Source organism: Sander vitreus, chromosome 4 (genome assembly GCF_031162955.1).
Source record: "Sander vitreus isolate 19-12246 chromosome 4, sanVit1, whole genome shotgun sequence".
NCBI classification, from domain to species: domain Eukaryota; kingdom Metazoa; phylum Chordata; class Actinopteri; order Perciformes; family Percidae; genus Sander; species Sander vitreus.
Genome location: NC_135858.1, coordinates 26,026,168 through 26,039,605, shown reverse-complemented (window position 1 = coordinate 26,039,605; position 13,438 = coordinate 26,026,168). Strand labels below are relative to the sequence as shown.

General features: G+C 39.8%; 1 protein-coding gene across 2 annotated transcripts in view; it reads left to right on the top strand.

Moving 5' to 3' along the window:
- Nucleotides 1–13,438, top strand: part of LOC144517220 (plasma membrane calcium-transporting ATPase 1-like) — a 103,507-nt gene that overhangs the window by 49,385 nt on the left and 40,684 nt on the right. For both annotated transcript variants that reach the window (XM_078249183.1, XM_078249185.1), the window contains exons 3-6: nt 4,966–5,163; nt 6,437–6,694; nt 8,300–8,425; nt 9,954–10,079. In XM_078249183.1, coding sequence (XP_078105309.1) covers nt 4,966–5,163; nt 6,437–6,694; nt 8,300–8,425; nt 9,954–10,079 — 708 coding nt within the window. The remainder of the gene's footprint in view (nt 1–4,965; nt 5,164–6,436; nt 6,695–8,299; nt 8,426–9,953; nt 10,080–13,438) is intronic.

Below are 13,438 nucleotides of genomic sequence, written 5' to 3'. Positions count from 1 at the left end.
GTCTTCTTTTCAGATCGACAAAGGTCAGTTCAAAAGATTTTCGTCGAGTTTGAGAGGCGTTCTTCAGGTTCATCCCGCTCGTCATTTCCAGGTTAGCACTCTACCAATCAGATTGGTCATTGAGTCCGACTGCCCGCCTTCTGATTCAACGTGTCAAATCGGCCCAAATGAAGGCCAACAGCTCCTCCGACTGATGACGGCACGGAACACACCGAACAGACTCGAGTTACTGACCTCGCCAGACTGTCCGGCAGCCGATAATCGGGTTGGTGTGTGTGGGCCTTCAGGTAGACTGCTGCTTGTACACAGAACTATATCCAGGTACACTGGTCTATGGCAGAGGACTGTGTTACTACTGTAGCTTTTAAGTTTTCATTTGTAAATGAACCAATGCATCTCATCTGCCTCATCTCATTTAATTAACCTCATTTGGCCTTATTTCATTCACCTCATCACACATCACTTCTCGTCTCATGTCACCTCCTCTCACTTTGTCTTAACTCGTGATTTCATTTCACGTCATTTCATTTCATCTCATCTCAGTCACCTTTAGCTTCCCATCTAATTAAAGGTGCTCTACGCGATGTCACGCGTTTTTTAGGCTACAACATGTTTTGTCACATACAGCAAACATCTCCTCACTATCCACGAGCTGCCTGTCCCCTGAACACACTGTAAAAAAACACGGTCTCTGTAGACAGCCCAGGGTCCACACACGCCAACAAAAACAAAGTGGTCCAACCTGGACCATGCAGACATACACAAACCGTGTTCCAGTGTTCAGCCAATAACGGACAAGAAGGATTTGGGGGGGGTTAGTGTGCTGAAGCACAGAAGGGAGGGAACGGGAGGAGGGAGGAGGGAGCTAGTCTTCGTTTTGTTTGAAAATACTTTGAACGTTAACAAGAAGTAAAGTCACCCAACATCGCTTAGAGCACCTTTAAGGTTGCACGACATAATTGATGAGGAAACTAGTAGCTCTGTGTGCGTCGTGGCTGCATACTACTCTGAAAGTACACAAACCCTGAAAATGGCAGAAACCAGTATCTGGTATTTCTACCTGATTACAGAGTTCAAAGAAAAGAGAGAAAGATGGAGAGAAGTCATAAGAAAGAGGAGGAGGGGAACTTGTCATTCAGTTCAGAATCATCAGAGAAGGAATAAGAGGCCATTATTAAACCACATGAAGGCAGAAGCATGTTCATACTGACTTAAAGAGTCCTCCTTCATGGGAAATCTTGGCAGTGCGGCCTGTTGACATTCAGATCACGTTCCACTGCACATCTCCCAATTCCACCAAGGATCCACAGCAGCCATGTTGCTGCCTACACAGCCGTGCAGAGGAAGTCACAGATTTCCAGGTTATTACTAAAAAACGCCCAGATTTATTAAAAAGAAGCACATGATTTAAACTAGTTTTCATTCAGACTCGCCCCTGTGCACCCAGACAAGAAGTCGCTGCAAATAAATACTCTTTACTGAATTTCAAGTTAACGAGGTCCTGTGGTGACGATCAACTCAGAAAGTCCTCCTTTAACAGAGAGAATGAATAATCAGTGCTGCTGATTATTTATTAATTGATGATTAATAAACTGCAAATGGTGTTTTTAAGATCTGGTTCTCACCCAATTTTAATAAAACACTAAACTAAAAAGTCTAAAGATGAAGCCCTCCTGCTCTGCTCCCTTTGTGAGCAACTGGGTCGACTGAGACATCTTTTTGTTTTTATTGTCTTTATATGGAGACTGAATGAGCAGCTAGATGTGAGTCACTGCTCAAAAATGACAGTCGCTGCTCTGGAATCAACAACTCACAGATATTGTTTGGTCTTCAGAGAGCAGAGGGTTGCAAAGATCCTTCTGCAGAAGGTCAGGAAGAGAAACATCAGACAGATTTTTTTAATCGGTTGAAGAAATCCTGTGACTGATTAGTTAAAGGAGTTTGTAGGCGATGATACTACAGTACATATTCCATCCTACTCATCCAAACCTTATTTTTCTCTTGTTTGATTTTCGTTTTTATTTTATTTATTCATTTTTTATTCTTGATTTCCAAGTGTTTAAGGGTCTGCAGTATCTTCCTGTGAGCCAGCTGATCCAGATCCTGATCAGGTGGTGTTGTGTTGACGTGGAGTATGTTGGCTCTGGTAGAGCAGCAGATTGTGGGTACAGCAGGGTTTTGGGTCAGTTCAGGCTGCCATGGACGCATCGCTACCACAGACAACATACACCTGTGGTTCCCAGCCTGGGGGTCGGGGCCCACACGAGGGGCCCCTGGATCAACATGAAGGGTCACAGCATGATTGACAGGAAGAGGAACCTACAGGCAAACCTACTTATGATATATTAAGTTACATTTATTTTTCACACTCTTTTCTAATATTTAGTTTTTCTTGGGAATTACGCAGTACTTTTTAGGCCTCTAAAAATTATCAAAATAAATAAAAAATCATTACCCTTTGGTTGAACCAGAAGACAAATGGAACTGGTGACAAGGGGTCGTTTTAAGTGGCCACAAGCTAAATCTGTTGGGGATCCACTGCTTCGAGCTATGATCGGGTCCAAAATCAGGCCTTAAGGCTGATTTATACTTCTGCGTAAAATCTATGCAGTTGCTACGTACGTAGGTACGTGAAGACACAAATCTACGCCGGACCCTACGCTGTAGCCTGACGTGCACCTCTCGAAAAAATGTAACTACACGTCGTGGCGACGCACGTCACTCAGCCGTGGCTTGGTAGCGTTGCATTTCCCCCTACTCATTTGCTGGTTCTCCTTCTCCATAAACAACATGAAATCAAGGAGAGGGTTAACTTTTCCTGCTGCAGATTTCCCACCGTGGTCAGAAAGCACAGGGGAGACACTTTTTGTTTCTCTCACTATAGCTGCTTTCCGACCGGAGGGATTTTTGCAGTTCCTAGAACATAAAGTTCCTACAACCCTTTTTTTCTCGTGTTCCGACTGGACCAATTTGGGGATTATTAAGTTCCTCTGACCGCAGTTCCTGTGACTCTACTTCAGAGCAGGGTCTTTTTGCCTTTTCCCTTTTCCGCATAGGAACCCTTAGTGACCTAGCAACGTCTGAAACACAAACGGTACATATTCTTCACTGTCTGTTGCAATTCGCCTACATATGCTAACTCATAAGACAAACATCACGCATTCAACCAGCTAATTGTTAATGCTAGTTAAACTTACCCGTCATTTCGTTTGCCTTTTACGCTCTGCTCTTCTGTCTTCTTCCATCATATTAATTAGGATCATATTACGCTGGAGCCTTCGTCTTCTGTGTTTCTCTGTTAAGTACTCCAGCCTAGTCTTTAAATGCCGCTGTTCGAACACCGTTTATTCTTTATTGTAGTGCTAAAGTCAAGTGATGATGCTATAAAGACCGTTGCTGTGCTTGCGTCACTCCCTTACCCCTCCTACCAGTCCTATGGCCACTTGGCCATTGCGAATGCAAATGGCAAAACCGGTTTTGGGGGAGAGTAGTTAGTAGAACTGTTTAGAAGTGAACTGTTCCTATAACTACGTTCCTGTAACTACTTGGTCGGAAAGCGGCTAATGACTCTAGAGTCGGTACTCGCTCCGAAGCTAATCGCGGTCCCTCTCTCATTTCTCCCTCGCTCTACCACACACTCCCCACACACACAAACACACATGCCGGCTCAACGCACACACCAGCGCACAAGTGTAAACATCAGGCCACTTATGTAGGCTACGAAAGCTCTGCATGGAGCCGCCGCAGAACCATAAAACAGCCTTTACCCTTCATGAACCAGCATAGTTTATTTCCGACCCAAGCACAACCCAAGCCTGAAAGAGAGCAGCAGTTTGGGGCGTGAGCCGATTTAAAAAAAAAAAAATAAATAAAAAACTGAATTTCCACTGTGAATAAATTTAAATAAATTATCCATGCCTGTAAATTGAATAGATATCCAGAAGATGATGGCCACACACAGCGGTACACAGCCCATACAATATTCATTACATTACACAGACTATAAGGGCTGCATAAAAAAAAAAAAAGAGAAAATCCCAGGGAAATTTGCGCAAACCTGCCGCAATTCAAGCCCGGGGGGGAATTTTGAGAAATAACAGCCCAGCCAGGGTCCGATCAGGCTCGGGCAGAGAAACGAAGCTCTACCACTGCTGGATACAACATACAGGCATCAGTCAAATCTGGAAAACTCCTCAGATCATGGGACTTATTCCCATTTTTGTGGCTGCACCTGAACGCACCATTGTATTTATGGTTGTACATTATGGATTTTGGGTGGAAACTGTGTTGGTGATTCTCCCAAATAAATATTGTATATAGAAATACTGCAGTCTTTTATGTCAACAAAAGTAGGTCATGTTGCAGAAGTACTGTTTCTATAAATCTGTAAAAAAAAAAATGTCATCACTATAGTGCATCTTTTGCCTGCACTGCGGTAGGTGCACAGCTACAGTATGCAAGAGCTAATTACACTTCCAATAAAGGTTTAAGACGGGACATTTTTATTGGATACAATTGTGAAACTTGAAAACATTGAACCACCCATTTAATGATCGTGAATACAAATCAAAACAGTTCATAAGGAGAAGATTGACTGTAAACACACACACACACAGAGCTTAATAAATCCAAACAATTGTACTTTTTACTTATATATATATATATATATATATCTCAAGAGACTGGAATCTCCTAGAATATTACATGATCTAATGACAGTACTGTGATTTCTGTAGCAACATTTTCCTCTTTTGTCCGCACCTGAAAGGTATTTGGGTCAGGTTTTATTTTTGAATTGACTTCTAGCCAAATCAGGGTGGTGTCAGCTGTGCAGAATTATTAATTTTACTCAAAGGGACATGGATTTTTTTTTTTTTTTTTTTTCCAAAAGACTTTTTGTTTAAAAAAAAAAAAATCCCTTTCTGTATTGATGTGATTATCAATGTCATGTGTTTGTGTCTGCAGGTCTGTCTGGTAACCCCATTGATTTGGAGAAACGTCACGCGGCGTTCGGCAAGAACTTCATCCCCCCCAAGAAGGCCAAGACGTTCCTGCAGCTGGTTTGGGAGGCTCTGCAGGACGTCACGCTTATTATTCTGGAAATCGCTGCCATCATCTCGCTGGGCCTGTCCTTCTACCATCCACCAGGGGGCGACAGTGAAGGTCGGTACAGTCAGAGTCTGAACTGAAACACACTCGGGTCATGTCCTCGCTATTTTATTTTATTATATGTTATATGTCTTTTAATTAATTCATTAAAACACATAGTTATTGTACGCTGATCCCATTGTTTTTAGGCTTTCTATATTTAAATGTAATCAAATGTTAGACCAAACAATTAAATGAAGGTTTCAGTATTTCTCCACCAGAATTGAATTCCTAGAAACGCCACTTAGACCGTCATGTTAAATAAATCAGTAATTTATTGTAATCTAACCTATATTTTTATTAATTATATATAATTTTATTTCAGCAATCCATTTTTCTGGGAGCTCAGCATTATTATTAATTGTATTTATACATTTATTTAAATTTCATTTTCTTATGTACAGTATGTTTTATAAATAAATGTACTTACTTTTATTTCATTTTTATCTATTTATTTGTTTTAGTTTTTTGATTCATTGTTTGTAGTTTTATTTATTTATTTGATTTATTTAATCCTTTCTTTATTCATATATTTTATTTTTATTTAATATTTGTTCATATTTCATGAATTTATTAATCTATTTACTAGAGCTCCGATACTGCCTAAAACGCTGGTATCGGGAAGTACTGGAGTTAATGCACCGATCCGATACCACGTAATAAAGCCCTAAAGAAAATCTACGTTAAAGTAGTTTATTTATGTTCTTTTTCCGTTATAACTGACTGTCAAACTGCAGAATAAAAGAAAGTTCTGTGGCGTTCATTGGTTTTGTTTGTTCATGTTTAACAAAGAGTTTAACCTGAGTCAGACCGACAACAAAGATAGAAATCATATCACATCCATACAGGGATAGTAGTATACAGCTGTTAAAACATAATAAAATATATGACACACCGTTATCGGATCGGTACTCGGTATCGGCCGATACGCAAGTTCAGGTATCGGAATCGGTATCGGGAAGCAAAAAATGGTATCGGGACATCTCTACTATTTACCTATCAGCAATATAATTTGACCTGAGTATTTACTGTATAAAATCCTGGCTCCGGCAACAAAGATGTTCAAAAACTGTGGAAAATTATAAAATAAATGCTTTTTTTCTACAAATGGTTATAATGAGCCTAGGATTGAATATATATACAAAAGAAAATAGAAAAAGTAAAGTTCATGTTGAAGCATTTGTGTTGAAAACATTCTTGCTGAAACTAGTACAGCTGCTCTGCCTGTTTGGACATGTTTATTTGGTAAAAGTGATTTATAATTCAACATGTCCTGGTCCTGTGGCAGCATGTGGCCAGGTTGCAGGTGGCGTGGAGGACGAGGGCGAGGCCCAGGCTGGCTGGATCGAGGGCGCTGCCATCCTGTTCTCGGTCATCATCGTGGTCCTGGTGACGGCCTTCAACGATTGGTCCAAAGAGAAGCAGTTCCGCGGGCTGCAGAGTCGCATCGAACATGAACAAAAGTTCACCGTCATCCGCAAAGGCCAGGTCATCCAGATCCCTGTGGCCGAGCTGGTGGTGGGAGACATCGCTCAGATCAAATATGGTACGAGACCACAGACACCAGACTGAAATATCAAACCTGTGATGTCACACGTTGCCTCACAAGTCTAAAGACAGACTCAAACATTACTGGATGGTAATTTTCCGTCTGTTTAATGTTCATTCTGATTGTTTCTACATTGATGCACATTTTTATGAAAGATATCTTTTAAGTTTTGAGAGTTTTACCAAAAGCGTTCTGTAGATGTCTTGGATCTTTTATACTGTTCTGACTCTGTTTTTAACAATAACAACTAGGGCTGCACGATATTTTGTTTCATCGTCTACATCGCAATGTGCGCATGTGCGATAGGCACATCGCAGGACGTTGCGATGTTGACGCTACAGCTTCTTTGCTGCTTGATAAAAAAGTAAACTTTCACCGTTCTCCTTTTCCATGATTGTTACCGGCCGACCCTTCCCCTTTAAGACAGGTGGTCATGTGACGTAACGTTAGTCCGACGTTGTTATGTGAAGGGAGGCTCTACCGTGTGTAGAAAAGTACCGTAAGCGATAGCTGCCGCTAACACAGTGATGCACATGCTTTTCCATGTAGTGAAGCTACAGTAGTCAGTGTTTTATGTTCGCTGCAAAGACAAACTAAATCACCTGATTAATTTAACGTAATCACGACATATCCCGGCCATTTTTCACCGCAGAAAGCTGCTACCAGCCAGGCTAAAGCTAACATAGTTAGCCTAAAGAAACAAGGCGTCTGTCCCAACTAACGTTATGGTTCCGAGCTGCGACGCTGGAAACGTAACCCTAATCTACAACAGCAGTCTGTTTCTGATATAACGTCATTTACACTGATTTAAGTGCTCTTGGATACACAGTTTGTTGCAAGAGTGTGACATGCAGGCTCTGTATGCACAGCAAACCAACAATCATGATACATTTTAATCAATTTATCAAATATCCAAAGCAGGCCCCGCTAGTCGACCACAACCTGAAATTTAGAGGAAGCAACATGCATGCATTATTAATATCATTCACTTTAGCCTGGATTGATATTATATGAATACAATGGTGTCATGTCAGTCAACGGTGTATTTCTTCCTAATTTCCCTCTCCAAAATCACTTCAGAAGAGTAATCACAGCGCTTACTTGCTTTGGTTTTTGTAAAGGATTAAAGTTCAACAAAGACTGGTTCACATTATGTTTAAAATTATAATTTCCTTTTTCATTTTTATTTTGTTTGTAGATGCACTCCCCTCCAAAATCACCCCAGTAGTTGAGAATGATTTAGTATTTCTAAATAGGGCTATTTATGTCCTCTTGTAAAAATTTGTCTTGTCTTGTTTTTTCATATCGCAGGGAAAAAAAATATTGCAAGTTTTTTCCAATATCGTGCAGGCCTAATAACTACGGAATGGGCAGACTGAGTTCAAATTCCAGTTGTTTTTTCTACTGTACAATAAGTCTGTTTTTAGTGGGAGAGCTATACAGTATGTACTCAGCACTGTGGTTGAAGTGTTTTAATGTAATCTTTTGATTCTCAGCCTTCATCAGAGTCTGAGAGTACTGCGAAAAAGAGCCAAAATGTGTTTACACTGAAACTGTTTAGCGACATAAATGAAATGCACCCTCTTACCTGTGTGCCTGCAGGAGACCTGCTTCCTGCTGACGGGATCCTGATCCAAGGCAACGACCTGAAGATCGACGAGAGCTCTCTGACCGGAGAGTCTGATCAGGTCCGAAAGTCTATGGAGAAGGACCCCATGCTGCTGTCCGGTGAGTGCCTGCTTCACAGTCTCCTGACATGGATCAACACTTAGAATTCTTCTTTGAAACGATTCTGCTGATATTCACGACCCTTAAACAACACATTCACTGGTTCTGTTTGGATGATGTCTGGAAGGAAAATCCTCTGAAGCTGGATGTGGAATCAGATCTCATAATTAATCAGTGTGCATTATATCCATATCAGACCAGACTTGCTGTCAGGATAAATGATCAATCAAATCAATCGATCAAGTGTTATTTATGCTTTCATATAGATTGCAACAGGTTAACTGACAAGCTAACAATCAGACAAATATACAATACAAAAAAAGATATCAACACTGTGTTTGTACGTTCAATGTCAGTGTAGGATCACTTAGTGCCACAGTGCACAAAATTGTGTGGTCGGTTTTCCAGGTTTTGGATTTATTTTTCTTTTGTTTTATGTTGTTCTCCGTAACATTAAAATTTGTCCTTTTTATATTTTAAATAATGAAATAAAAATAATCCACTTTTTTTTGTTTTGTTTTTTTTAAATAATTTTTATAATTAATAATCCAACTACACCAGAAATGGATTTTGATGGACATTTCAATCTCTAATAGATTCAAAAGGTAGAGCTAAGTGAAAAGTGCAAAACTCAAAATACATGAAAGGTGTTTAAAGACTTTGGAGAGATCTTTGTGTTTGTAATGTATGAATGAATTAATGAAATCTTTATTTTGAACAGTTTAAAAAAAAAAGTATATATAAAATGAATAACAAAAAAAAAATTCAACTTAACACAGACTAGACCTGGTCAAAAAGGGATAGGAAGAAGCCTAGGTTTATCAAGTCCTACCCCCAGTCTTTACAACAGACATCTTCACAATGCAATACGATAAACTAAACAGACATGTAGCCTCTATCGTGTTTATGGACCAATCTTGGTGCTGAAATAGACATTGGATGTAACTTATATAAGCTTTACAACTTTATTTTTAATCAAGGAGTGGCTCCCTATTATTTGGCATGTAATTTCTTTGGAAAGCGTGCGACATAATCTGAAAGCTGGTACCTAATGTTCAAAAGCAATACATTTGGCAACCCTGTGTTCTCTCTCAGCCTCAGAACCTATAATTATTATTTCCGGTTTATCCTCATTGAGCTGTAAAATGTTTTTTGACATCCAGGTACTAAAGTTTACATCTAAAAAGAACAACAGTTGATCATGTGTCATCAGGAGACTCAGCCACTTGAAGCTGTGCATCATCAGCATATAATGATGTCCCGTGTCTCCTGATAACACCACCAAGACACTGTAAGATGAAAAAATGTGGCCCTAAGATTGATCTTTGGGAACACAAGTTGATAAGATCAGCGAACTGTAACACTGAAGTACAACGAAAATGCTAACAGGGGTCTTTTGAAAGTATTCAATGATCTAGCTGAAGAAAAGATTGGATAGATCAAATTATACAGAAATGTTAGTAATGCAGTGACAGTAAAAAAAACACGTTCCAGTTGTGACTCCTAGCTTTTTTGAATCTTTCCTCAGGGACCCATGTAATGGAGGGATCAGGCAGGATGGTGGTGTCAGCCGTCGGCCTCAACTCTCAAACCGGCATCATCTTTACTCTTCTGGGCGCCGGCGAGCACGATGAAGTGAAGAAGGTCAAGAAAAGTAAGACATGAGACAAAGCCTGTCACACACGTCTTAGAAAAAAAAGTGTTGAAGATCATACAAGGACACTAAATGTGTGAAGTGTTTGGAGGAAAGAGACAACAATCATCGTGTCAGCTTCTGAATATTTCTACTCTACTGTTTGAACAGTGCAGATTGGAAATATTTGCACGTTTTCATCAGCTGGTGTTGATTTGAAGTTTCTCCTGTCGCACTAGCTGACTCTGTCAGCAGGTCGAGTTCATCCAGTCTGAGCTGATAACAGCAGAGCTGTTTGAAGGGTCTAACTATACTTTTTTTTAACATTAGTGAGCTTCAATCTGATCACAAAAGCATCTTCAGTGAATAAATGAGACCATAGATGAGTTCACTTGTAGTGATCGTATCTGATGAACAACAACAACTACACACAACTGACATGAGGTTTATGTATCTGACCAAATGGTATGTTTACAACAGCAAGTTTTTCTTCTAATTGACTGTTCACTAAACCCCTCCCCTAAACAGTGACGGTCATAGCTCAGCAACCATTACAAGGCACGGCAGGCCTGTCAGAGTTAGTAGTAAAATAAATCCTCTGCTTCCAAAGAGTTTGTAGGTTGGTGTTATTCGTGGCCAACATTAGCTGCTAATGCCAGCATGCCTGGCTGGCTAACTAGCTTACTGCCTACTGTTGTAATCAAGGCTGCACCTAAAAGAAATCTTTCTGATCATTTGATTTTCTTGTTAATCTTTAGGCCTATTATAACACATGGGGATAAATAGCTCTTTCCTAGCTGGGACCTGTTAGTTATCACAATTAATAAGTATGTGACCATTAAATGTTTAATCTAGGAGTCTTTTACAGGGTTCTTATTTTTAAGGAATCAGTTGGAAACATTAAAAAGTCAACTGGAGACTGAGTGAAATAAGAGTATTCAAGTAACTCAGGGGAGTTAACGTTAGTTAGCTTGGTAGCTGGTTAAATCTGCCAGTGATTTTTTAAATTTTTTTTTATTTCAGTCACTGGATGAAAATGAGAGGCTGGTTTTGTTAATTCTGTCTGAAATCATGGACGTTGTTTAAAAAATGACTAATAATTCCAATAGTTACTCTGCCATTGTTGTCATTTTAAACTGAAAAACTGCTAGATGGGAAGCTTGACAGGCATAACAAAAGTAATACTTTGTGTTGCACACTTCAAATGAATGCATCATTGTAAACATTTTAGTCAGTGGACACTTTGAAATGTGTTTCCACACAGACCTTTAAAAGGACAAAATAATCCACCAAAATACAAAAACTCTGTTTGGTTGGTCACCTGAATAAACACTGCGTCGTGGTCTCATTTATTCATGGTAGTTTATGGCCACTATACTGAGCTATTGATTTGACAGTGATGTAAGTTGGTTAAAAATACGAAACGTACCTTTCTCTGTTTACATACAGTGCTTTTTGAAGAGGAACCCTTCAAAAAGTCCAGATGGTCTTCGTACTATCACAGAGCAGTTTGATGTAAACCAACAGGCTTCTGCAGTCGGTCTCTAGTGCTTTTGATTTGCTTGTGATCATGCTAACCCCCTTTTACTCATGTCTTTTCTTTTTTTTTTGTCTGATCATTTGTTTTATTGGCTAAAGTTTGAGTTTGTCAGGCATTCATTGTGAACTGGCTGAATGTACCAGCTCAGCGGAGAGAGACGCTCAGGTTTAAATTTTGGTCTCCAGTCACTGATTTTAAAAACAAAATTAGTAATGAATTCCTAATGAGGAGAACCACAAGACAAGTTTTCAGATTCAACTAAAATTAAACTGAAAATGAGCAGAAGCAGAGAGCATTTACAATGTATTAGCATCTCACGCATATCTGTACTTCTGCGCTGGTAAGGGCCCTCATTGACATAATACTTTGCTATGGCCCTACCTGTAACCTTAATCTATAATCTGATTCTAACTATAATCCTTAAACCAAAGCTGAAAACCCTCAAATGGCCCTTTTGAAGATGTGAGGACTGAACCAAATGTTCTCACTTCCCTACATTTTTTTCACTTTTAACATTGTCCACACCTGTCTGAAAAGTCTGAAACTTAAATCAGTCCTCACAAAGATATAAGTATACGAATTTACACACACACACACACACACACACACACACACACACACACACACACACACACACACACGCATACATACACACACAAGCACTGTTGTGTCTCTTGAGTTCTGGTAACAGCTGACACACAGCAGACTTCACTGTCACACATAGCTGCATGATCAATCAACCGAACACACACAAATACACATTACAACACACACAAACACATTCATGTAAAAGTCACACCCATCGGTTATCTTACAGCGTAAGAGTCTCAAGTATGTGCAAACACCGAGACACACACACACACACTCTAAAAACACACTTTGCAGCAGTTCAGTCTTTGTCATCAATCACAAACCACAAGCTGAATAACAAAGAGGTGTGTGTGTGTGTGTGTGTGTGTGTGTGTGTGTGTGTGTGTGTGTGTGTGTGTGTGTGTGTGTGTGTGTGTGTGTGCGCATGTGTTGACTTTGACCTTGCCAAACATTCAAGTTCATGTCCCTGAGGATGACACCTGACCTGTCACATATCTGATAAATACATGCCAGCTGACAAGGATCAATAACAGATGTTAGGATCCACATGTATTATGTAAACTAATTAAATGAGAGAGAGATGGGGAACAACATGCAGCCATTGCTGCCTCTGCCAGAACAGAACCAGGGAAGTTTTGATTTATGGTCAGCACCTTAAAGGAATAGTTCACCCAAAAACAATATCAATTATACTGTATATAGTACTCACTTCCCTAGGCTCTCTATGGTCTCAGAAAAGGTTTTCTATGGAATGGCATTAAGGAGAGCCGAACACCCAAAAAATGAAAGCATATCACTGCAAGCAGTCTTCAACGGAGGCCAACAGACAAATTGTTTAGTAATAGGCAAACATAGTTGTGTATGGATTTACATGAGCCTACAAAACGTTTTTTTTATTGTAACTTTGTGCCACCAGGGTAACTCAGAAGAATGTTAACCCTTCAGACTGACTGGCTGCTCCACCGTCCAACCACTGGCTGTTTGGGAACGTCATTATTGTTGCAGGTTTTAGGTTATAAACCAAAGTATTGGACAAATTAAAATTGTCTAAGTCATCGTCTGGGCACTATGAATGTCTGTTAAAAATTTCATGGCAATCCATCCGATAGTTGAGATATATCAGTCTAAACCAAAGTAGTGGACAAACATTTCCATCCCTAGAGCCACAGCAATAGTGGGGCAAGATGCAGGTTTTTCAGAAAACTTGTTCAATCACAACAAACTTGATATAGAAATATGTAAGTATGCC